Below are 25170 nucleotides of genomic sequence, written 5' to 3'. Positions count from 1 at the left end.
GATATACGAGGCAAATTACAGATATTATACATACACGTTGAATGGATTTCGCGTAAACAACTGCGCGGTACTGGATTGAGTCGCAATGTGAATACCTGTGCATACACGCATATCACGCACCCCTTCGGACTCGTGGAGTGGCACAGGCGTCGGCGTGGGTCGGCGTAAAGCTCGCAGCTTCTTTCCCGGCCTCGGGCATCGATTCGCCTCCGGTCCCCTGACAACCGCGGGAGAGACAGAGAGGAGAGTGGAGAGAGAGGAGAGAGGAGAGAGGGGAGGAAATCCACGGGAGGAACTGAGAGGGGGTGAAATTTGGCCGCCGGGTTCGGCCGATGTTCGTCGTGTGCACGTACAGCGTGGACGGAGGGATGTGTCAGGCGTTTGCAGGTGGACGTCGGGACGCCCTCCGTCGTTCCGGTCTCGCTTCGCGACCTTCTCTGTACCCCTTTCCGTGTATCCTCGTCCTTCTCCGCCTCCACCCCTCCCCCCGCCCTTCGCACGTCGAAAACAGGGGTGCCAGTCAGCCACGAGTTTAGCCTCGCCTATCCGCAGGGTTGTTCATCGCGTACCGCCAAGCTCATTTTCAACCTCATACACCCACCACATCGATACCTGGAACACCTGAGCATCGCGAGGGCTCGTTTTCTGCCCCACTTTATACATTCTCCGAGGAACATGATTTTCATAAAAGAAACGTAAGTCCAATTTGTCGTATACGTTATCTCCATTGGTGTAGAATTATTGAATTTAGAAAATATGTGTCGTAATTTAATCGCGTGAACGACGTTTTTTTTTCTTCCTATTCATTTCTATATGCTCTTGCGATTCGATGTAGATTTCCGGACACTTTACGGTGCGAAATATGTTGCGCGCAATTATCACCTCATGTCATCTAGCTACATTTTTATTTTTTTATTTCAATGTTCTACACTGATTTTTCATACTTACAATCCACAGGACAGAAATTTGAAAGCAAAATCAATTTATGTTGACCCTAAAGTCTTCGGAACAATAGATCCTGCGGTTTTAATAACTGATGCTAATGATTTGCGTGCACAGATAATTGACGCATCCTGGGGAGGGAAATGAGAGGAAATTTGGAGAGCGGTTAGCCTATCTTTTAATGTAAACCAGCTTCGTCTTCGATGTAACGACTGGGACCAACGGATTGGTTGGTTCGATTATTTCGAAGGACTTCCTAGAATGTGGAGGTGGTTGCGTACAGGTAACTGAACTACCTTGTAAGATGCCTATTGCCGCACTTGCCTTTTTTGTTTGACCATTTCAACGGCACTTATTGAATAATTGTCCTGTTGATTAGTATAATACTGTACAAATAAAGATTAGAATGAATTACATCCCACGGAAAAAGACTTACGTAAAATAATTGCAGAAACCAGTCTATGGCGTAGCAGTGTTCGACTTTTGCTACTCAGATACATCGAAACAGTTCATCTGATGTGAAGTCCACATTGGGCGCAACAAATATGGTTTCGTGCAACAGTGCGCGTAATTGGGTGATACGGAGCGCATGCGTTTGGTGATGTATGAGTGTTAATTGCGAGCAAGCTCGTAAAAAAGAGCCAATTCGAATGACTGGTCTCCATGATGAACAAAATTGAAATGTATAAGTGAGATATTAAAGTGTTGAGGGCTTGAAACTATGATTGTCTCTTAAGATGGCATGAAAACAATTTCACATGGGTAGAATGTTGTTCGAAAGTGAAATAAGTTGTAATTAAGGAATGCGAAAGTACAGCTTAACAGACTTTCATGATCCTATTACAGAGTTTCAAGATCAATTGTACAGCATTGTGTGTAACTAAAGTGATATTAGTCATAAATGATTTGAAGAATTTGCTCGTTCCCTGCATTCAATAGACCAGCGAAATTACAGAATTAATTTGGTTTCTCATGACGATTCACATACAATTGTGATATTGCATTCAAAACGTTTGTAGGTCCGAAACAATACCAGTAATTGCTTGAATGGCCTGTTATATTTCCGCGAATCATAATCATACTAAGTTGTAGTGGTTCTTTTTTGATTTTTGATGGTCTAACTAAGGACTTGGGGATCTTGCAGAATGATTCTAACGGTAGAACGAAAGAATCAAAAGTTGCAGTCCAGAAACATGAGATTTCGTTGGTGGGTTTTCTGCTGTTGACTCCACGCGTATTTCATAGTGTTTTGTGCATTCCGCAGAATCCAATTGGTCGAACAAGTGTCATCCAAGTCAAATCTGAGACAATAAAATTTTTGGCCCCGAAAATGAAGAGGAAAGTAAGACTAACCCCTTTGTATTTTTGGCGAAAATTTTCGCGATTTTGAAAAGTGCTGGAATAAATTCTTTCAGGCACTATTTCGACGTAATTTTGGGAGAGAAATCGATTGGGCACAGTCCCAATGCGCTGCGATCAACGCATCGAAAGTTACGGCCAAAAAACGGAAACCTGAATTTTCGACATTTTTCAGCAGGTGCTTTTTTCATCGTCATTTCTCTGCTGTTGATCCCACGCTCTTTTCGCTGCGTTTTCTGAGTTCCTTGGGGTCCAATTGGTCGGGCAAGAGTCATACGAATCAATTCTGAGACGAAAAATTTTTTGGTCAAAAAAAAAGGAAGGTTAACCCCTTTGTATTTTAGGCGAAAATTTTCGCGATTTTGAAAAGTGCTGGAATCAATTCTTTCAGGCACTATTACGACGTAATTTTGCGAGAGAAATCGATTGGGCGCAGTCCCAATGCGCTGCGATCAACGCATCGAAAGTTACGGCCAAAAAACGGAAACCTGAATTTTCGACATTTTTCAGCAGGTGCTTTTTTCATCGTCATTTCTCTGCTGTTGATCCCACGCTCTTTTCGCTGCGTTTTCTGAGTTCCTTGGGGTCCAATTGGTCGGGCAAGAGTCATACGAATCAATTCTGAGACGAAAAATTTTTTGGTCAAAAAAAAAGGAAGCCCTTTGTATTTTTGGCGAAAATTTTCGCGATTTTGAAAAGTGCTGGAATCAATTCTTTCAGGCACTATTCCGACGTAATTTTGCGAGAGAAATCGATTGGGCACAGTCCCAATACGCTGCGATCAACGCATCGAAAGTTACGGACAAAAAACGAAAACCTGAATTTTCGACATTTTTCAGCAGGTGCTTTTTTCATCGTCATTTCTCTGCTGTTGATCCCACGCTCTTTTCGCTGCGGTTTCTGAGTTCCTTGGGGTCCAATTGGTCGGGCAGGAGTCATACGAATCAATTCTGAGACGAAAAATTTTTTGGTCAAAAAAAAAGGAAGGTTAACCCCTTTGTATTTTTGGCGAAAATTTTCGCGATTTTGAAAAGTGCTGGATTCAATTCTTTCAGGCACTATTTCGACGTAATTTTGCGAGAGAAATCGATTGGGCACAGTCCCAATGCGCTGCGATCTACGCATCGAAAGTTACGGCCAAAAAAACGAAAACCTGAATTTTCGACATTTTTCAGCAGGTGATTTTTTCTTCGTCATTTCTCTGCTGTTGATCCCACGCTCTTTTCGCTGCGTTTTCTGAGTTCCTTGGGGTCCAATTGGTCGGGCAAGAGTCATACGGATCAATTCTGAGACGAAAAATTTTTTGGTCAAAAAAAAAGGAAGGTTAACCCCTTTGTATTTTTGGCGAAAATTTTCGCGATTTTGAAAAGTGCTGGAATCAATTCTTTCAGGCACTATTCCGACGTAATTTTGCGAGAGAAATCGATTGGGCACAGTCCCAATACGCTGCGATCTACGCATCGAAAGTTACGGCCAAAAAAACGAAAACCTGAATTTTCGACATTTTTCAGCAGGTGATTTTTTCTTCGTCATTTCTCTGCTGTTGATCCCACGCTCTTTTCGCTGCGTTTTCTGAGTTCCTTGGGGTCCAATTGGTCGGGCAAGAGTCATACGGATCAATTCTGAGACGAAAAATTTTTTGGTCAAAAAAAAAGGAAGGTTAACCCCTTTGTATTTTTGGCGAAAATTTTCGCGATTTTGAAAAGTGCTGGAATCAATTCTTTCCGGCACTATTCCGACGTAATTTTGCGAGAGAAATCGATTGGGCACAGTCCCAATACGCTGCGATCAACGCATCGAAAGTTACGGACAAAAAACGAAAACCTGAATTTTCGACATTTTTCAGCAGGTGCTTTTTTCATCGTCATTTCTCTGCTGTTGATCCCACGCTCTTTTCGCTGCGTTTTCTGAGTTCCTTGGGGTCCAATTGGTCGGGCAGGAGTCATACGAATCAATTCTGAGACGAAAAATTTTTTGGTCAAAAAAAAAGGAAGGTTAACCCCTTTGTATTTTTGGCGAAAATTTTCGCGATTTTGAAAAGTGCTGGATTCAATTCTTTCAGGCACTATTTCGACGTAATTTTGCGAGAGAAATCGATTGGGCACAGTCCCAATGCGCTGCGATCTACGCATCGAAAGTTACGGCCAAAAAAACGAAAACCTGAATTTTCGACATTTTTCAGCAGGTGATTTTTCCTTCGTCATTTCTCTGCTGTTGATCCCACGCTCTTTTCGCTGCGTTTTCTGAGTTCCTTGGGGTCCAATTGGTCGGGCAAGAGTCATACGGATCAATTCTGAGACGAAAAATTTTTTGGTCAAAAAAAAAGGAAGGTTAACCCCTTTGTATTTTTGGCGAAAATTTTCGCGATTTTGAAAAGTGCTGGAATCGATTCTTTCAGGCACTATTCCGACGTAATTTTGCGAGAGAAATCGATTGGGCACAGTCCCAATGCGCTGCGATCTACGCATCGAAAGTTACGGCCAAAAAAACGAAAACCTGAATTTTCGACATTTTTCAGCAGGTGATTTTTTCTTCGTCATTTCTCTGCTGTTGATCCCACGCTCTTTTCGCTGCGTTTTCTGAGTTCCTTGGGGTCCAATTGGTCGGGCAAGAGTCATACGGATCAATTCTGAGACGGAAAATTTTTTGGTCAAAAAAAAAGGAAGGTTAACCCCTTTGTATTTTTGGCGAAAATTTTCGCGATTTTGAAAAGTGCTGGAATCAATTCTTTCAGGCACTATTCCGACGTAATTTTGCGAGAGAAATCGATTGGGCGCAGTCCCAATACGCTGCGATCAACGCATCGAAAGTTAGGGCCAAAAAACGAAAACCTGAATTTTCGACATTTTTCAGCAGGTGATTTTTCCTTCGTCATTTCTCTGCTGTTGATCCCACGCTCTTTTCGCTGCGTTTTCTGAGTTCCTTGGGGTCCAATTGGTCGGGCAAGAGTCATACGAATCAATTCTGAGACGAAAAATTTTTTGGTCAAAAAAAAAGGAAGGTTAACCCCTTTGTATTTTTGGCGAAAATTTTCGCGATTTTGAAAAGTGCTGGAATCAATTCTTTCAGGCACTATTCCGACGTAATTTTGCTAGAGAAATCGATTGGGCGCAGTCCCAATACGCTGCGATCAACGCATCGAAAGTTAGGGCCAAAAAACGAAAACCTGAATTTTCGACATTTTTCAGCAGGTGATTTTTCCTTCGTCATTTCTCTGCTGTTGATCCCACGCTCTTTTCGCTGCGTTTTCTGAGTTCCTTGGGGTCCAATTGGTCGGGCAAGAGTCATACGGATCAATTCTGAGACGGAAAATTTTTTGGTCAAAAAAAAAGGAAGGTTAACCCCTTTGTATTTTTGGCGAAAATTTTCGCGATTTTGAAAAGTGCTGGAATCAATTCTTTCGGGCACTATTTCGATGTAATTTTGCGAGAGAAATCGATTGGGCGCAGTCCCAATACGCTGCGATCAACGCATCGAAAGTTACGGCCAAAAAAACGAAAACCTGAATTTTCGACATTTTTCAGCAGGTGATTTTTTCTTCGTCATTTCTCTGCTGTTGATCCCACGCTCTTTTCGCTGCGTTTTCTGAGTTCCTTGGGGTCCAATTGGTCGGGCAAGAGTCATACGGATCAATTCTGAGACGAAAAATTTTTTGGTCAAAAAAAAAGGAAGGTTAACCCCTTTGTATTTTTGGCGAAAATTTTCGCGATTTTGAAAAGTGCTGGAACCAATTCTTTCCGGCACTATTCCGACGTAATTTTGCGAGAGAAATCGATTGGGCACAGTCCCAATACGCTGCGATCAACGCATCGAAAGTTACGGACAAAAAACGAAAACCTGAATTTTCGACATTTTTCAGCAGGTGCTTTTTTCATCGTCATTTCTCTGCTGTTGATCCCACGCTCTTTTCGCTGCGTTTTCTGAGTTCCTTGGGGTCCAATTGGTCGGGCAGGAGTCATACGAATCAATTCTGAGACGAAAAATTTTTTGGTCAAAAAAAAAGGAAGGTTAACCCCTTTGTATTTTTGGCGAAAATTTTCGCGATTTTGAAAAGTGCTGGATTCAATTCTTTCAGGCACTATTTCGACGTAATTTTGCGAGAGAAATCGATTGGGCACAGTCCCAATGCGCTGCGATCTACGCATCGAAAGTTACGGCCAAAAAAACGAAAACCTGAATTTTCGACATTTTTCAGCAGGTGATTTTTCCTTCGTCATTTCTCTGCTGTTGATCCCACGCTCTTTTCGCTGCGTTTTCTGAGTTCCTTGGGGTCCAATTGGTCGGGCAAGAGTCATACGGATCAATTCTGAGACGAAAAATTTTTTGGTCAAAAAAAAAGGAAGGTTAACCCCTTTGTATTTTTGGCGAAAATTTTCGCGATTTTGAAAAGTGCTGGAATCGATTCTTTCAGGCACTATTCCGACGTAATTTTGCGAGAGAAATCGATTGGGCACAGTCCCAATGCGCTGCGATCTACGCATCGAAAGTTACGGCCAAAAAAACGAAAACCTGAATTTTCGACATTTTTCAGCAGGTGATTTTTTCTTCGTCATTTCTCTGCTGTTGATCCCACGCTCTTTTCGCTGCGTTTTCTGAGTTCCTTGGGGTCCAATTGGTCGGGCAAGAGTCATACGGATCAATTCTGAGACGGAAAATTTTTTGGTCAAAAAAAAAGGAAGGTTAACCCCTTTGTATTTTTGGCGAAAATTTTCGCGATTTTGAAAAGTGCTGGAATCAATTCTTTCAGGCACTATTCCGACGTAATTTTGCGAGAGAAATCGATTGGGCGCAGTCCCAATACGCTGCGATCAACGCATCGAAAGTTAGGGCCAAAAAACGAAAACCTGAATTTTCGACATTTTTCAGCAGGTGATTTTTCCTTCGTCATTTCTCTGCTGTTGATCCCACGCTCTTTTCGCTGCGTTTTCTGAGTTCCTTGGGGTCCAATTGGTCGGGCAAGAGTCATACGAATCAATTCTGAGACGAAAAATTTTTTGGTCAAAAAAAAAGGAAGGTTAACCCCTTTGTATTTTTGGCGAAAATTTTCGCGATTTTGAAAAGTGCTGGAATCAGTTCTTTCAGGCACTATTCCGACGTAATTTTGCTAGAGAAATCGATTGGGCGCAGTCCCAATACGCTGCGATCAACGCATCGAAAGTTAGGGCCAAAAAACGAAAACCTGAATTTTCGACATTTTTCAGCAGGTGATTTTTCCTTCGTCATTTCTCTGCTGTTGATCCCACGCTCTTTTCGCTGCGTTTTCTGAGTTCCTTGGGGTCCAATTGGTCGGGCAAGAGTCATACGAATCAATTCTGAGACGAAAAATTTTTTGGTCAAAAAAAAAGGAAGGTTAACCCCTTTGTATTTTTGGCGAAAATTTTCGCGATTTTGAAAAGTGCTGGATTCAATTCTTTCAGGCACTATTTCGACGTAATTTTGCGAGAGAAATCGATTAGGCGCAGTCCCAATACGCTGCGATCAACGCATCGAAAGTTAGGGCCAAAAAACGAAAACCTGAATTTTCGACATTTTTTAGCAGGTGATTTTTCCTTCGTCATTTCTCTGCTGTTGATCCCACGCTCTTTTCGCTGCGTTTTCTGAGTTCCTTGGGGTCCAATTGGTCGGGCAAGAGTCATACGGATCAATTCTGAGACGGAAAATTTTTTGGTCAAAAAAAAAGGAAGGTTAACCCCTTTGTATTTTTGGCGAAAATTTTCGCGATTTTGAAAAGTGCTGGAATCAATTCTTTCGGGCACTATTTCGATGTAATTTTGCGAGAGAAATCGATTGGGCGCAGTCCCAATACGCTGCGATCAACGCATCGAAAGTTACGGCCAAAAAAACGAAAACCTGAATTTTCGACATTTTTCAGCAGGTGATTTTTTCTTCGTCATTTCTCTGCTGTTGATCCCACGCTCTTTTCGCTGCGTTTTCTGAGTTCCTTGGGGTCCAATTGGTCGGGCAAGAGTCATACGGATCAATTCTGAGACGGAAAATTTTTTGGTCAAAAAAAAAGGAAGGTTAACCCCTTTGTATTTTTGGCGAAAATTTTCGCGATTTTGAAAAGTGCTGGAATCAATTCTTTCAGGCACTATTCCGACGTAATTTTGCGAGAGAAATCGATTGGGCGCAGTCCCAATACGCTGCGATCAACGCATCGAAAGTTAGGGCCAAAAAACGGAAACCTGAATTTTCGACATTTTTCAGCAGGTGATTTTTCCTTCGTCATTTCTCTGCTGTTGATCCCACGCTCTTTTCGCTGCGTTTTCTGAGTTCCTTGGGGTCCAATTGGTCGGGCAAGAGTCATACGAATCAATTCTGAGACGAAAAATTTTTTGGTCAAAAAAAAAGGAAGGTTAACCCCTTTGTATTTTTGGCGAAAATTTTCGCGATTTTGAAAAGTGCTGGAATCAATTCTTTCAGGCACTATTCCGACGTAATTTTGCTAGAGAAATCGATTGGGCGCAGTCCCAATACGCTGCGATCAACGCATCGAAAGTTAGGGCCAAAAAACGAAAACCTGAATTTTCGACATTTTTCAGCAGGTGATTTTTCCTTCGTCATTTCTCTGCTGTTGATCCCACGCTCTTTTCGCTGCGTTTTCTGAGTTCCTTGGGGTCCAATTGGTCGGGCAAGAGTCATACGAATCAATTCTGAGACGAAAAATTTTTTGGTCAAAAAAAAAGGAAGGTTAACCCCTTTGTATTTTTGGCGAAAATTTTCGCGATTTTGAAAAGTGCTGGATTCAATTCTTTCAGGCACTATTTCGACGTAATTTTGCGAGAGAAATCGATTAGGCGCAGTCCCAATACGCTGCGATCAACGCATCGAAAGTTAGGGCCAAAAAACGAAAACCTGAATTTTCGACATTTTTTAGCAGGTGATTTTTCCTTCGTCATTTCTCTGCTGTTGATCCCACGCTCTTTTCGCTGCGTTTTCTGAGTTCCTTGGGGTCCAATTGGTCGGGCAAGAGTCATACGAATCAATTCTGAGACGAAAAATTTTTTGGTCAAAAAAAAAGGAAGGTTAACCCCTTTGTATTTTTGGCGAAAATTTTCGCGATTTTGAAAAGTGCTGTAATCGATTCTTTCAGGCACTATTCCGACGTAATTTTGCGAGAAAAATCGATTGGGCACAGTCCCAATGCGCTGCGATCTACGCATCGAAAGTTACGGCCAAAAAAACGAAAACCTGAATTTTCGACATTTTTCAGCAGGTGATTTTTTCTTCGTCATTTCTCTGCTGTTGATCCCACGCTCTTTTCGCTGCGTTTTCTGAGTTCCTTGGGGTCCAATTGGTCGGGCAAGAGTCATACGGATCAATTCTGAGACGAAAAATTTTTTGGTCAAAAAAAAAGGAAGGTTAACCCCTTTGTATTTTTGGCGAAAATTTTCGCGATTTTGAAAAGTGCTGGAATCCATTCTTTCAGGCACTATTCCGACGTAATTTCGCGAGAGAAATCGATTGGGCGCAGTCCCAATACGCTGCGATCAACGCATCGGAAGTTAGGGCCAAAAAACGAAAACCTGAATTTTCGACATTTTTCAGCAGGTGATTTTTCCTTCGTCATTTCTCTGCTGTTGATCCCACGCTCTTTTCGCTGCGTTTTCTGAGTTCCTTGGGGTCCAATTGGTCGGGCGAGAGTCATACGAATCAATTCTGAGACGAAAAATTTTTTGGTCAAAAAAAAAGGAAGGTTAACCCCTTTGTATTTTTGGCGAAAATTTTCGCGATTTTGAAAAGTGCTGGAATCAATTCTTTCAGGCACTATTCCGACGTAATTTTGCGAGAAAAATCGATTGGGCGCAGTCCCAATACGCTGCGATCAACGCATCTAAAGTTAGGGCCAAAAAACGAAAACCTGAATTTTCGACATTTTTCAGCAGGTGATTTTTCCTTCGTCATTTCTCTGCTGTTGATCCCACGCTCTTTTCGCTGCGTTTTCTGAGTTCCTTGGGGTCCAATTGGTCGGGCAAGAGTCATACGAATCAATTCTGAGACGAAAAATTTTTTGGTCAAAAAAAAAGGAAGGTTAACCCCTTTGTATTTTTGGCGAAAATTTTCGCGATTTTGAAAAGTGCTGGAATCAATTCTTTCAGGCACTATTTCGATGTAATTTTGCGAGAGAAATCAATTGGGCGCAGTCCCAATACGCTGCGATCAACGCATCGAAAGTTAGGGCCAAAAAACGAAAACCTGAATTTTCGACATTTTTCAGCAGGTGATTTTTCCTTCGTCATTTCTCTGCTGTTGATCCCACGCTCTTTTCGCTGCGTTTTCTGAGTTCCTTGGGGTCCAATTGGTCGGGCAAGAGTCATACGAATCAATTCTGAGACGAAAAATTTTTTGGTCAAAAAAAAAGGAAGGTTAACCCCTTTGTATTTTTGGCGAAAATTTTCGCGATTTTGAAAAGTGCTGGAATCAATTCTTTCAGGCACTATTCCGACGTAATTTTGCGAGAAAAATCGATTGGGCGCAGTCCCAATACGCTGCGATCAACGCATCTAAAGTTAGGGCCAAAAAACGAAAACCTGAATTTTCGACATTTTTCAGCAGGTGATTTTTCCTTCGTCATTTCTCTGCTGTTGATCCCACGCTCTTTTCGCTGCGTTTTCTGAGTTCCTTGGGGTCCAATTGGTCGGGCAAGAGTCATACGAATCAATTCTGAGACGAAAAATTTTTTGGTCAAAAAAAAAGGAAGGTTAACCCCTTTGTATTTTTGGCGAAAATTTTCGCGATTTTGAAAAGTGCTGGAATCAATTCTTTCAGGCACTATTTCGATGTAATTTTGCGAGAGAAATCAATTGGGCGCAGTCCCAATACGCTGCGATCAACGCATCGAAAGTTAGGGCCAAAAAACGAAAACCTGAATTTTCGACATTTTTCAGCAGGTGATTTTTCCTTCGTCATTTCTCTGCTGTTGATCCCACGCTCTTTTCGCTGCGTTTTCTGAGTTCCTTGGGGTCCAATTGGTCGGGCAAGAGTCATACGAATCAATTCTGAGACGAAAAATTTTTTGGTCAAAAAAAAAGGAAGGTTAACCCCTTTGTATTTTTGGCGAAAATTTTCGCGATTTTGAAAAGTGCTGGAATCAATTCTTTCGGGCACTATTTCGATGTAATTTTGCGAGAGAAATCGATTGGGCGCAGTCCCAATACGCTGCGATCAACGCATCGAAAGTTACGGACAAAAAACGAAAACCTGAATTTTCGACAATTTTCAGCAGGTGCTTTTTTCATCGTCATTTCTCTGCTGTTGATCCCACGCTCTTTTCGCTGCGTTTTCTGAGTTCCTTGGGGTCCAATTGGTCGGGCAAGAGTCATACGAATCAATTCTGAGACGAAAAATTTTTTGGTCAAAAAAAAAGGAAGGTTAACCCCTTTGTATTTTTGTCGAAAATTTTCGCGATTTTGAAAAGTGCTGGAATCAATTCTTTCAGGCACTATTCCGACGTAATTTTGCGAGAGAAATCGATTGGGCGCAGTCCCAATACGCTGCGATCAACGCATCGAAAGTGACGGCCAAAAAACGAAAACCTGAATTTTCGACATTTTTCAGCAGGTGATTTTTCCTTCGTCATTTCTCTGCTGTTGATCCCACGCTCTTTTCGCTGCGTTTTCTGAGTTCCTTGGGGTCCAATTGGTCGGGCAAGAGTCATACGAATCAATTCTGAGACGAAAAATTTTTTGGTCAAAAACAAAAGGAAGGTTAACCCCTTTGTATTTTTGGCGAAAATTTTCGCGATTTTGAAAAGTGCTGGATTCAATTCTTTCAGGCACTATTTCGACGTAATTTTGCGAGAGAAATCGATTAGGCGCAGTCCCAATACGCTGCGATCAACGCATCGAAAGTTAGGGCCAAAAAACGAAAACCTGAATTTTCGACATTTTTTAGCAGGTGATTTTTCCTTCGTCATTTCTCTGCTGTTGATCCCACGCTCTTTTCGCTGCGTTTTCTGAGTTCCTTGGGGTCCAATTGGTCGGGCAAGAGTCATACGAATCAATTCTGAGACGAAAAATTTTTTGGTCAAAAAAAAAGGAAGGTTAACCCCTTTGTATTTTTGGCGAAAATTTTCGCGATTTTGAAAAGTGCTGGAATCGATTCTTTCAGGCACTATTCCGACGTAATTTTGCGAGAGAAATCGATTGGGCGCAGTCCCAATACGCTGCGATCAACGCATCGAAAGTTAGGGCCAAAAAACGAAAACCTGAATTTTCGACATTTTTCAGCAGGTGATTTTTCCTTCGTCATTTCTCTGCTGTTGATCCCACGCTCTTTTCGCTGCGTTTTCTGAGTTCCTTGGGGTCCAATTGGTCGGGCAAGAGTCATACGGATCAATTCTGAGACGAAAAATTTTTTGGTCAAAAAAAAAGGAAGGTTAACCCCTTTGTATTTTTGGCGAAAATTTTCGCGATTTTGAAAAGTGCTGGAATCAATTCTTTCAGGCACTATTTCGATGTAATTTTGCGAGAGAAATCGATTGGGCGCAGTCCCAATACGCTGCGATCAACGCATCGAAAGTTAGGGCCAAAAAACGAAAACCTGAATTTTCGACATTTTTCAGCAGGTGATTTTTCCTTCGTCATTTCTCTGCTGTTGATCCCACGCTCTTTTCGCTGCGTTTTCTGAGTTCCTTGGGGTCCAATTGGTCGGGCAAAAGTCATACGAATCAATTCTGAGACGAAAAATTTTTTGGTCAAAAAAAAAGGAAGGTTAACCCCTTTGTATTTTTGGCGAAAATTTTCGCGATTTTGAAAAGTGCTGGAATCAATTCTTTCAGGCACTATTCCGACGTAATTTTGCGAGAGAAATCGATTGGGCACAGTCCCAATACGCTGCGATCAACGCATCGAAATTTACGGACAAAAAACGAAAACCTGAATTTTCGACATTTTTCAGCAGGTGCTTTTTTCATCGTCATTTCTCTGCTGTTGATCCCACGCTCTTTTCGCTGCGGTTTCTGAGTTCCTTGGGGTCCAATTGGTCGGGCAGGAGTCATACGAATCAATTCTGAGACGAAAAATTTTTTGGTCAAAAAAAAAGGAAGGTTAACCCCTTTGTATTTTTGGCGAAAATTTTCGCGATTTTGAAAAGTGCTGGATTCAATTCTTTCAGGCACTATTTCGACGTAATTTTGCGAGAGAAATCGATTGGGCACAGTCCCAATGCGCTGCGATCTACGCATCGAAAGTTACGGCCAAAAAAACGAAAACCTGAATTTTCGACATTTTTCAGCAGGTGATTTTTTCTTCGTCATTTCTCTGCTGTTGATCCCACGCTCTTTTCGCTGCGTTTTCTGAGTTCCTTGGGGTCCAATTGGTCGGGCAAGAGTCATACGGATCAATTCTGAGACGAAAAATTTTTTGGTCAAAAAAAAAGGAAGGTTAACCCCTTTGTATTTTTGGCGAAAATTTTCGCAATTTTGAAAAGTGCTGGAATCAATTCTTTCCGGCACTATTCCGACGTAATTTTGCGAGAGAAATCGATTGGGCACAGTCCCAATACGCTGCGATCAACGCATCGAAAGTTACGGACAAAAAACGAAAACCTGAATTTTCGACATTTTTCAGCAGGTGCTTTTTTCATCGTCATTTCTCTGCTGTTGATCCCACGCTCTTTTCGCTGCGTTTTCTGAGTTCCTTGGGGTCCAATTGGTCGGGCAGGAGTCATACGAATCAATTCTGAGACGAAAAATTTTTTGGTCAAAAAAAAAGGAAGGTTAACCCCTTTGTATTTTTGGCGAAAATTTTCGCGATTTTGAAAAGTGCTGGATTCAATTCTTTCAGGCACTATTTCGACGTAATTTTGCGAGAGAAATCGATTGGGCACAGTCCCAATGCGCTGCGATCTACGCATCGAAAGTTACGGCCAAAAAAACGAAAACCTGAATTTTCGACATTTTTCAGCAGGTGATTTTTCCTTCGTCATTTCTCTGCTGTTGATCCCACGCTCTTTTCGCTGCGTTTTCTGAGTTCCTTGGGGTCCAATTGGTCGGGCAAGAGTCATACGGATCAATTCTGAGACGAAAAATTTTTTGGTCAAAAAAAAAGGAAGGTTAACCCCTTTGTATTTTTGGCGAAAATTTTCGCGATTTTGAAAAGTGCTGGAATCGATTCTTTCAGGCACTATTCCGACGTAATTTTGCGAGAGAAATCGATTGGGCACAGTCCCAATGCGCTGCGATCTACGCATCGAAAGTTACGGCCAAAAAAACGAAAACCTGAATTTTCGACATTTTTCAGCAGGTGATTTTTTCTTCGTCATTTCTCTGCTGTTGATCCCACGCTCTTTTCGCTGCGTTTTCTGAGTTCCTTGGGGTCCAATTGGTCGGGCAAGAGTCATACGGATCAATTCTGAGACGGAAAATTTTTTGGTCAAAAAAAAAGGAAGGTTAACCCCTTTGTATTTTTGGCGAAAATTTTCGCGATTTTGAAAAGTGCTGGAATCAATTCTTTCAGGCACTATTCCGACGTAATTTTGCGAGAGAAATCGATTGGGCGCAGTCCCAATACGCTGCGATCAACGCATCGAAAGTTAGGGCCAAAAAACGAAAACCTGAATTTTCGACATTTTTCAGCAGGTGATTTTTCCTTCGTCATTTCTCTGCTGTTGATCCCACGCTCTTTTCGCTGCGTTTTCTGAGTTCCTTGGGGTCCAATTGGTCGGGCAAGAGTCATACGAATCAATTCTGAGACGAAAAATTTTTTGGTCAAAAAAAAAGGAAGGTTAACCCCTTTGTATTTTTGGCGAAAATTTTCGCGATTTTGAAAAGTGCTGGAATCAATTCTTTCAGGCACTATTCCGACGTAATTTTGCTAGAGAAATCGATTGGGCGCAGTCCCAATACGCTGCGATCAACGCATCGAAAGTTAGGGCCAAAAAACGAAAACCTGAATTTTCGACATTTTTCAGCAGGTGATTTTTCCTTCGTCATTTCTCTGCTGTTGATCCCACGCTCTTTTCGCTGCGTTTTCTGAGTTCCTTGGGGTCCAATTGGTCGGGCAAGAGTCATACGAATCAATTCTGAGACGAAAAATTTTTTGGTCAAAAAAAAAGGAAGGTTAACCCCTTTGTATTTTTGGCGAAAATTTTCGCGATTTTGAAAAGTGCTGGATTCAATTCTTTCAGGCACTATTTCGACGTAATTTTGCGAGAGAAATCGATTAGGCGCAGTCCCAATACGCTGCGATCAACGCATCGAAAGTTAGGGCCAAAAAACGAAAACCTGAATTTTCGACATTTTTTAGCAGGTGATTTTTCCTTCGTCATTTCTCTGCTGTTGATCCCACGCTCTTTTCGCTGCGTTTTCTGAGTTCCTTGGGGTCCAATTGGTCGGGCAAGAGTCATACGAATCAATTCTGAGACGAAAAATTTTTTGGTCAAAAAAAAAGGAAGGTTAACCCCTTTGTATTTTTGGCGAAAATTCTCGCGATTTTGAAAAGTGCTGGAATCAATTCTTTCGGGCACTATTTCGATGTAATTTTGCGAGAGAAATCGATTGGGCGCAGTCCCAATACGCTGCGATCAACGCATCGAAAGTTACGGACAAAAAACGAAAACCTGAATTTTCGACAATTTTCAGCAGGTGCTTTTTTCATCGTCATTTCTCTGCTGTTGATCCCACGCTCTTTTCGCTGCGTTTTCTGAGTTCCTTGGGGTCCAATTGGTCGGGCAAGAGTCATACGAATCAATTCTGAGACGAAAAATTTTTTGGTCAAAAAAAAAGGAAGGTTAACCCCTTTGTATTTTTGTCGAAAATTTTCGCGATTTTGAAAAGTGCTGGAATCAATTCTTTCAGGCACTATTCCGACGTAATTTTGCGAGAGAAATCGATTGGGCGCAGTCCCAATACGCTGCGATCAACGCATCGAAAGTGACGGCCAAAAAACGAAACCTGAATTTTCGACATTTTTCAGCAGGTGCTTTTTTCATCGTCATTTCTCTGCTGTTGATCCCACGCTCTTTTCGCTGCGTTTTCTGAGTTCCTTGGGGTCCAATTGGTCGGGCAAGAGTCATACGAATCAATTCTGAGACGAAAAATTTTTTGGTCAAAAAAAAAGGAAGGTTAACCCCTTTGTATTTTTGGCGAAAATTTTCGCGATTTTGAAAAGTGCTGGAATCAATTCTTTCAGGCACTATTTCGATGTAATTTTGCGAGAGAAATCGATTGGGCACAGTCCCAATGCGCTGCGATCAACGCATCGAAAGTTAGGGCCGAAAAACGAAAACCTGAATTTTCGACATTTTTCAGCAGGTGATTTTTCCTTCGTCATTTCTCTGCTGTTGATCCCACGCTCTTTTCGCTGCGTTTTCTGAGTTCCTTAGGGTCCAATTGGTCGGGCAAGAGTCATACGAATCAATTCTGAGACGAAAAATTTTTGGTCAAAAAAAAAGGAAGGTTAACCCCTTTGTATTTTAGGCGAAAATTTTCGCGATTCTGAAAAGTGCTGGAATCAATTCTTTTAGGCACTATTCCGACGTAATTTTGCGAGAGAAATCGATTGGGCACAGTCCCAATGCGTTGCGATCAACGCATCGAAAGTTACGGCCAAAAAACGAAAACCTGAATTTTCGACATTTTTGAGCAGGTGCTTTTTTCATCGTCATTTCTCTGCTGTTGATCCCACGCTCTTTTCGCTGCGTTTTCTGAGTTCCTTGGGGTCCAATTGGTCGGGCAAGAGTCATACGAATCAATTCTGAGACGAAAAATTTTTTGGTCAAAAAAAAAGGAAGGTTAACCCCTTTGTATTTTAGGCGAAAATTTTCGCGATTTTGAAAAGTGCTGGAATCAATTCTTTCAGGCACTATTACGACGTAATTTTGCGAGAGAAATCGATTGGGCGCAGTCCCAATGCGCTGCGATCAACGCATCGAAAGTTACGGCCAAAAAACGGAAACCTGAATTTTCGACATTTTTCAGCAGGTGCTTTTTTCATCGTCATTTCTCTGCTGTTGATCCCACGCTCTTTTCGCTGCGTTTTCTGAGTTCCTTGGGGTCCAATTGGTCGGGCAAGAGTCATACGAATCAATTCTGAGACGAAAAATTTTTGGTCAAAAAAAAAGGAAGGTTAACCCCTTTGTATTTTAGGCGAAAATTTTCGCGATTCTGAAAAGTGCTGGAATCAATTCTTTCAGGCACTATTCCGACGTAATTTTGCGAGAGAAATCGATTGGGCACAGTCCCAATGCGCTGCGATCAACGCATCGAAAGTTACGGCCAAAAAACGAAAACCTGAATTTTCGACATTTTTGAGCAGGTGCTTTTTTCATCGTCATTTCTCTGCTGTTGATCCCACGCTCTTTTCGCTGCGTTTTCTGAGTTCCTTGGGGTCCAATTGGTCGGGCAAGAGTCATACGAATCAATTCTGAGACGAAAAATTTTTTGGTCAAAAAAAAAGGAAGGTTAACCCCTTTGTATTTTAGGCGAAAATTTTCGCGATTCTGAAAAGTGCTGGAATCAATTCTTTCAGGCACTATTCCGACGTAATTTTGCGAGAGAAATCGATTGGGCACAGTCCCAATGCGCTGCGATCAACGCATCGAAAGTTACGGCCAAAAAACGAAAACCTGAATTTTCGACATTTTTGAGCAGGTGCTTTTTTCATCGTCATTTCTCTGCTGTTGATCCCACGCTCTTTTCGCTGCGTTTTCTGAGTTCCTTGGGGTCCAATTGGTCGGGCAAGAGTCATACGAATCAATTCTGAGACGAAAAATTTTTTGGTCAAAAAAAAAGGAAGGTTAACCCCTTTGTATTTTAGGCGAAAATTTTCGCGATTTTGAAAAGTGCTGGAATCAATTCTTTCAGGCACTATTACGACGTAATTTTGCGAGAGAAATCGATTGGGCGCAGTCCCAATGCGCTGCGATCAACGCATCGAAAGTTACGGCCAAAAAACGGAAACCTGAATTTTCGACATTTTTTAGCAGGTGATTTTTCCTTCGTCATTTCTCTGCTGTTGATCCCACGCTCTTTTCGCTGCGTTTTCTGAGTTCCTTGGGGTCCAATTGGTCGGGCAAGAGTCATACGAATTAATTCTGAGACGAAAAATTTTTTGGTCAAAAAAAAAGGAAGGTTAACCCCTTTGTATTTTTGGCGACAATTTTCGCGGTTTTGAAAAGTGCTGGAATCAATTCTTTCAGGCACTATTTCGACGTAATTTTGCGAGAGAAATCGATTGGGCGCAGTCCCAATACGCTGCGATCAACGCATCGAAAGTTACGGCCAAAAAACGAAAACCTGAATTTTCGACATTTTTGAGCAGGTGCTTTTTTCATCGTCATTTCTCTGCTGTTGATCCCACGCTCTTTTTGCTGCGTTTTCTGAGTTCCTTGGGGTCCAATTGGTCGGGCAAAAGTCATACGAATCAATTCTGAGACGAAAAATTTTTTGGTCAAAAAAAAAGGAAGGTTAACCCCTTTGTATTTTTGGCGAAAATTTTCGCGATTTTGAAAAGTGCTGGAATCAATTCTTTCAGGCACTATTCCGACGTAATTTTGCGAGAGAAATCGATTGGGCACAGTCCCAATACGCTGCGATCAACGCATCGAAATTTACGGACAAAAAACGAAAACCTGAATTTTCGACATTTTTCAGCAGGTGCTTTTTTCATCGTCATTTCTCTGCTGTTGATCCCACGCTCTTTTCGCTGCGGTTTCTGAGTTCCTTGGGGTCCAATTGGTCGGGCAGGAGTCATACGAATCAATTCTGAGACGAAAAATTTTTTGGTCAAAAAAAAAGGAAGGTTAACCCCTTTGTATTTTTGGCGAAAATTTTCGCGATTTTGAAAAGTGCTGGAATCAATTCTTTCAGGCACTATTTCGACGTAATTTTGCGAGAGAAATCGATTGGGCGCAGTCCCAATACGCTGCGATCAACGCATCGAAAGTTACGGCCAAAAAACGGAAACCTGAATTTTCGACATTTTTCAGCAGGTGATTTTTTCTTCGTCATTTTTCTGCTGTTGATCCCTCGCTCTTTTCGCTGCGTTTTCTGAGTTCCTTGGGGTCCAATTGGTCGGGCAAGAGTCATACGAATCAATTCTGAGACGAAAAATTTTTTGGTCAAAAAAAAAGGAAGGTTAACCCCTTTGTATTTTTGGCGAAAATTTTCGCGATTTTGAAAAGTGCTGGAATCAATTCTTTCAGGCACTATTCCGACGTAATTTTGCGAGAGAAATCGATTGGGCGCAGTCCCAATACGCTGCGATCAACGCATCGAAATTTACGGCCAAAAAACCCTTCCCGAATAAAAAGCCTACCTATGCGAACAACGGATAAAAACTTGCGGCTGAAATTTTGGAATAGATGCAGGGATGTCACAAAGGTGAGGAAGAAAAACCACAGATACTTAGCTACGAAATCTCAGTTTATTTAATGCTTCTTAATTTTGTAACAGGTGTTCAGGTTGCAGTGTGTATTATAGTAATTTGACTAGTTGTCAAATAGTACAAAAGTGAAAGCAAAAAGAAATGCACAATTATCAATACATATTACTCAAGAAATCTGATTATTGTAGGAGGAAAAAGAAGTGCAATATATGCGCGAGCAGAATACATATGATAACTATTGTATAAAAATGTAATTGACGTAGTTTGTAAGTATATTTGAAGTTGCGGCTTGCGTCCCTGAAGCCCAATGTCCCTCTTTATGTACGATTATTATTCATATTATTATGCATTTGTGATATTGTATTATGTATAATATTGTATTGTTAACATTTCATCCAGCCTGACATAAAATAAATAAGTAGTTGAATGTCTCCACATTTTCTTTAAATTTTCTTAGCGGTTGGCCTAACGCTATTCTTGGTGTCTTTTTGGCGTTTCCAGCGGGGTCTAATTAGTCCACAAAGGGTCATACAAATCGATTGTGAGACGAACAAGTTTTTGTTATTAAAGAAAAAAAGCTAAGACCAATGGATTTTTCCGGTCAAAATTTGCTGATTTTGAATGATGGTGGAAACTGGAATCCATTCTTTGATGCACTACATCGACGTAATTTTTTGTCGAAACGAACGCTGGGAAATCAATTACTGTAAAAACAGTATAATCGATTCCGGAGAGTTCGTTTTTATAGAAAATTAAACCCAACTTATTCCAGCTTTCAGGATGCACATAAAGTTGTCGTGTACTGACACTCGTTCCATTCCATCAGATTGGGTTCTGTAGAATCGAATCTCTGTCATCATTCTGTAATGTCCAAGGGTTCTTCATTAATAGTTAGAACATACTTATCATAATTAATTTAGAGACACACTCTGTCTTTCTGTAATTGACATCAAGTGAGCTTGCAGGTAATCTTCGTGTAAAATATTATGCCGAATCAAATAGCAATAGCTGTGCAGTAATTTCAATTAATGCCTACAAATGTTTAGTTATTCCTACGTTATTCCAAAGAATATCGTTATTCGTTACTACTTCACCGTTCATTTTCTAAACCTATTGCGACATGGTCATTGTTTAAATAAAATGAAGGCGAACGAGTATTCCGGGCAACTTGCCAATGTTCCTAATAGTCTTATCACGTGTTCGCAAAGTCGCTGTTTGTCAAGTAGACTCCTGCAGTGTACATCGTTACTTATTTTTTCAGATACCATTGTGGATAGACTGAGCATGATCCGAAGAAAGGGTAGAGGTGAAAGACAATTCGACAACGTGGATTACACACAACTCACCGAAACCGACAACGGTTTCGTAGACGCACAGGTATGATGTATTTATTTACCTACATAACCTCCAACCGGTAAATTGAGCATTGTTCATCACCCATTTCATTCACAGAACATTACACAACTGAGAGAAAGAACGTTCTGTATTGCAACGTGCAGTCGTTGAAAACTGACGATAATCAACGAACATGGTTTTCAATTTTTTCAGTTCTTGCATCCGCCGGTGAATATACCATGGAAGGCTATTGCCTTGGCAGCAGTTCTGTTCGTCGGAGGAACTGTCATGCTCATTGTAGGCAGCCTGATTGTCAGCGGGCATATCGATTCTAAGGTGACCAGAAACGTGCAACATTTATATACTCGTTATTATTCTACAAACCTTGTTTTTCATTCCACAGTATGCGGATCGAATGTGGCCAGTGATTATTCTGGGTATCCTAATGTTTATTCCTGGAGCTTACCATGTCAGAGTGGCAATTCTTGCATACCGAAAAGTGCCGGGCTATTCCTTTGATGATATCCCCGAATTCGAGTAGAATACTTTTGTACCTAATGTAATATACCAAACGTGCTTTCTAATCATTCTACTTGAATAGTGCGTACAAAATAATTTTCAAATGAATATTGACTAGCGTGTTGAACAGAGTTGAGTAGATATTCAAACATTTTTATTCAATACTTAATTCTCGTGTACATTTGGAAATGTATGACGAAACGACTGATCTAACGTGCCCAACTTTTGCTGCAACCAAGGTATTACCTGGAGCATCAGTTGAATCCCATTTGTTTCTTGTAAATTACTCCACTGGTAATTCAAGAAAGTCGAAATAGTTTATTGGAAAATGATCGTAACTTAACTGCATTGAGGCATCGGGACCGAATTTGGTGCATTTATAGAATACGCGTCGATATCTTTATTGAAAATATAATTTTATTCTCATTAAAATAATTAATTGTCATAGATAATGTAACATGTTGGCGTTGTATTTATATAATAACTAATAAACTGTGAAATCTTACAATATGAGTACTTGGTATTTTATTAATTATGTACTATTACCCATGAGTTTGATCAATATTGGTGTACTCGTTATAAAACATATTTCTTTGACTTTGTGATCAACAGTCAAATTGAGTGGGCTTATTTGCTTCTCTGCGTAGAAATATGTATTGGAAAGAGAAGCAAATAATCCTAGTGTCAGAAGAATATGCCCGTACTTGCAAGTCTATAATTATTGAAAACTAGATTAAAATAAACTATAACAGTGATTCATACATTTCATAAAAAATTGCGGATTAAATTTAATGAATACAGTATCACAGAAAGACATATAAACAAAAATAAAAATGATTGTATAGCATCTGAAGTACTTTTAAGAATTTCAATCCGTCAATTATAAAACACATGTAGAGTAAATCTAAATAAATGATTATGTTCCAAGAAAGCAGCGGTTTCTTCAATTATTTTCTAGTGAATTATTGTTGGAAAAAACTGTATCCAAACAATTTAATACACATTCAATGCTTGAACACAATGGTTCAGTTTCATACTGAACTCAAGATTCGATTGACTCCTAGAAACAAATCCAAATGCAGAACAGGTCACTGTAGTGCACTCATACATTTCAAGTAGTTGACAACTGTACGACTTTGTAATTTCATGAGTCTTTCTCTCTCCTTACACCCTGTTTTTAACGGGGGATAGAATTCTTCTTGTAAAACAGTTTTCATGAGCTTTTTACTCATTTTCAGTTCATCGCTGTTACAAATCTGATCTTCATTGTCAGGCAGCTGCTGTTTAAATGGGGCGAGCTGACAAAAAGATCCAGGATTTAAATTCTTGTGATGTAATTGCTTGGAGCAGTAACAATTCCCACAATTCGATTGAATGAAAGCTAATTCATTGCTTTAGCCACCAACTCACCTCAAAAACTAAATGTATTGAAAATTGATGAGGACGAATTTGATCAACGGCATGTCCTACCTCCACAGATAGTGTCTCTAAGAAGTTTAAAACTGCCAAATATATTTCTTCTCTCATCCAATTTGTCTTTATTAATATGCGGAGGGGAACTGTCAACTAGTAATCGAATAATCACATGTTATATTTCAACAAATTACATTCTCATATGCATGAAATTTTTCGCGACAGTCCAAAGAGACATTGATATTCCAAATATTATTTACCCCCACTATCGGATACACTCCAAGCCATGTGCCATAACGATAAAGCTGTTTACATCGTTTCAAATCCTTCTTAAATAAGTTTATAACTAGAGATTGGAACACTGAATTGCTCAGCGAGAAGTTATTTTCGATAATTATTTTTGCTATTTCTGGCACTAAGTCATTACACTTTCCATTTAGAATACCGGTCACAAGATTATCTGTATATGCAGTAAGATCTGGAAAAACGGATAATCCATGAATTTCTAACATATAGCGCAACTACCATTGGTCTCTTCAAGTTTGATCTGTTATAAGAAACTCACCTATGGGATGATAAATACGACTTTGATCTCCAAGCAGGTAAGTGAAAATATAAAATGCCTGCTCAGGCAACTCCTGACACAAAACATCTAACAACAGATTTATTATCATGACTCTAACACGTTCGTCATTTGGATTGCTAGTAACGAGCCACTTGCTTGGATTTGTACAAAACATGTTGCTTTCTGCAACATAGTATTAGATAGCACTAGGTATACAGGCCCACCAGTACGGCTAACAAGTAGTCATCAAATTTTTGTGAAAAAGATGGTAATGATCGGTGAGATAAAATGTCATCGATAAGTTGTATTTTGTCAATATAAGATGGGATTTTAAAATTTGGCGGAAACGGTATTCACCTAAAGCATGCACCTCGTGTGAAAATCTACATAGAGGTATATTTTCTTATTCTACTCATTAAAGATTCTGAGTTGTTGGAATAAGACGTGTGCTGCTAACTCACGTTTCAATATGGTGAAAGCCTTCAACGGACGTCCGTTAGCTATACAGATTTCAGCAGATATCAGTGCATATTCGGCAATATTTTCCATTAAGCCAGTGGCTTGCAAGGGCTTGAATAAACTGTACGCAATTACCCATGCACCAGCATCGCACAACTCGATCATCGTGTACATTCCCAAGTAGAATAACGTTTGACTCAGGGATTTATTGACCCCCATCCGGACTGAAAAGTCCAAAAATGAAAATGTTAGGTGAATGAAAAGACAGCATTTTTTTTTACTGAATATAAAGTTTTATTAACTGTATAAATATATCATACATTATGTGTCAAACTTCTTCTATGTATTGAAGCCTTCGCAAGTTTTATCAATAGCTGTATATAATTACATCTAGATTGAGTAAAAAAAAAATCAATAAATGATATTAGATGAACCAGAATCTTTGTTACATAAATATGGTGATGTTTGCCGCTTCTATTCTTAAGTACATACATCGATAAAATTAAAAATATGGAAATTTATGACCAGTATTTGTCCATGCGACTATAATTCAAAATTACAAAGAAAAAAAACAACAGATATGTTTTTAAAGAAGACGATGTACATAGAATTTTATCTACTTAATTTGACGTAACAGAGACGATTTTCTTGGATGATTATTTTAACTTTTTTAAATGCGTTATCTAAATGCATGGGATTTGTCCTTCTAAAAACTGATCGTCTGAGACAAAATCAAGATTTATTGACTAAAAATCTCTGCTGAGCAGTGTTCTGTGGTAATTAATACATTGCAGCATGTATATCCGAATAATGCAAAATGTTGATGGCCTTTAATTAATAATAATCCTGAAATAACAGACTCATTTTAAAAATGACAAATCGTTCAGAATAAAACTCTGCTGAAATTTGAGAACATTCAATTATTTCTGCTTGCAGAAAAGTCAAAGTTTTGAAACCAAAACGCTGTCACCAACTTTAATTTCTTGAAAGTTCACGGTTGAATATTAAAAAATTGAAAAACGTTCAACTGATTGTGTACAGCAAGAAAAAAGATTTAAGTCACGACATATTGAAGCTGGAAACAAAATTTTCGTCAATCCATAGTTACAATTAACGAATATCTTTAATACATTTGTTAGTATCACAGAACTCACCAGGGTTTTAGATTTCTTTTTATTAGTTCTTAATTATGCGGTAATAAGTATTTCAGTTGATTGCTTGAGGAATAATATTACTTTGTCAGTGAAGTCC

The 25170-nt window shown here is 40.1% G+C and overlaps 1 protein-coding gene across 4 annotated transcripts in view; it reads left to right on the top strand.

Moving 5' to 3' along the window:
* LOC124185841 (transmembrane protein 230) overlaps window positions 1-21995 on the top strand; it is a 39030-nt gene extending 17035 nt beyond the window's left edge. Inside the window, exons 1-5 of one of the 4 annotated variants that reach the window (XM_046576996.1) lie at window positions 360-695; window positions 1060-1225; window positions 20890-21005; window positions 21177-21299; window positions 21367-21995. In XM_046576996.1, coding sequence (XP_046432952.1) covers window positions 1204-1225; window positions 20890-21005; window positions 21177-21299; window positions 21367-21504 — 399 coding nt within the window. In that variant the 5' untranslated portion in view covers window positions 360-695; window positions 1060-1203 and the 3' untranslated portion in view covers window positions 21505-21995. Of the gene's footprint in view, window positions 1-359; window positions 696-1059; window positions 1226-20753; window positions 20827-20889; window positions 21006-21176; window positions 21300-21366 lie in introns of those variants that run through there. The other 3 variants (XM_046576997.1, XM_046576995.1, XM_046576998.1) reach the window with 3 other exon arrangements.
* Window positions 21996-25170: the final 3175 nt, after the last annotated feature.

Source organism: Neodiprion fabricii, chromosome 6, assembly GCF_021155785.1.
Source record: "Neodiprion fabricii isolate iyNeoFabr1 chromosome 6, iyNeoFabr1.1, whole genome shotgun sequence".
Lineage (NCBI taxonomy): Eukaryota > Metazoa > Arthropoda > Insecta > Hymenoptera > Diprionidae > Neodiprion > Neodiprion fabricii.
The sequence above is the reverse complement of the archived record's forward strand: the minus strand, read 5'-3'. Positions and strand labels throughout refer to the sequence as shown.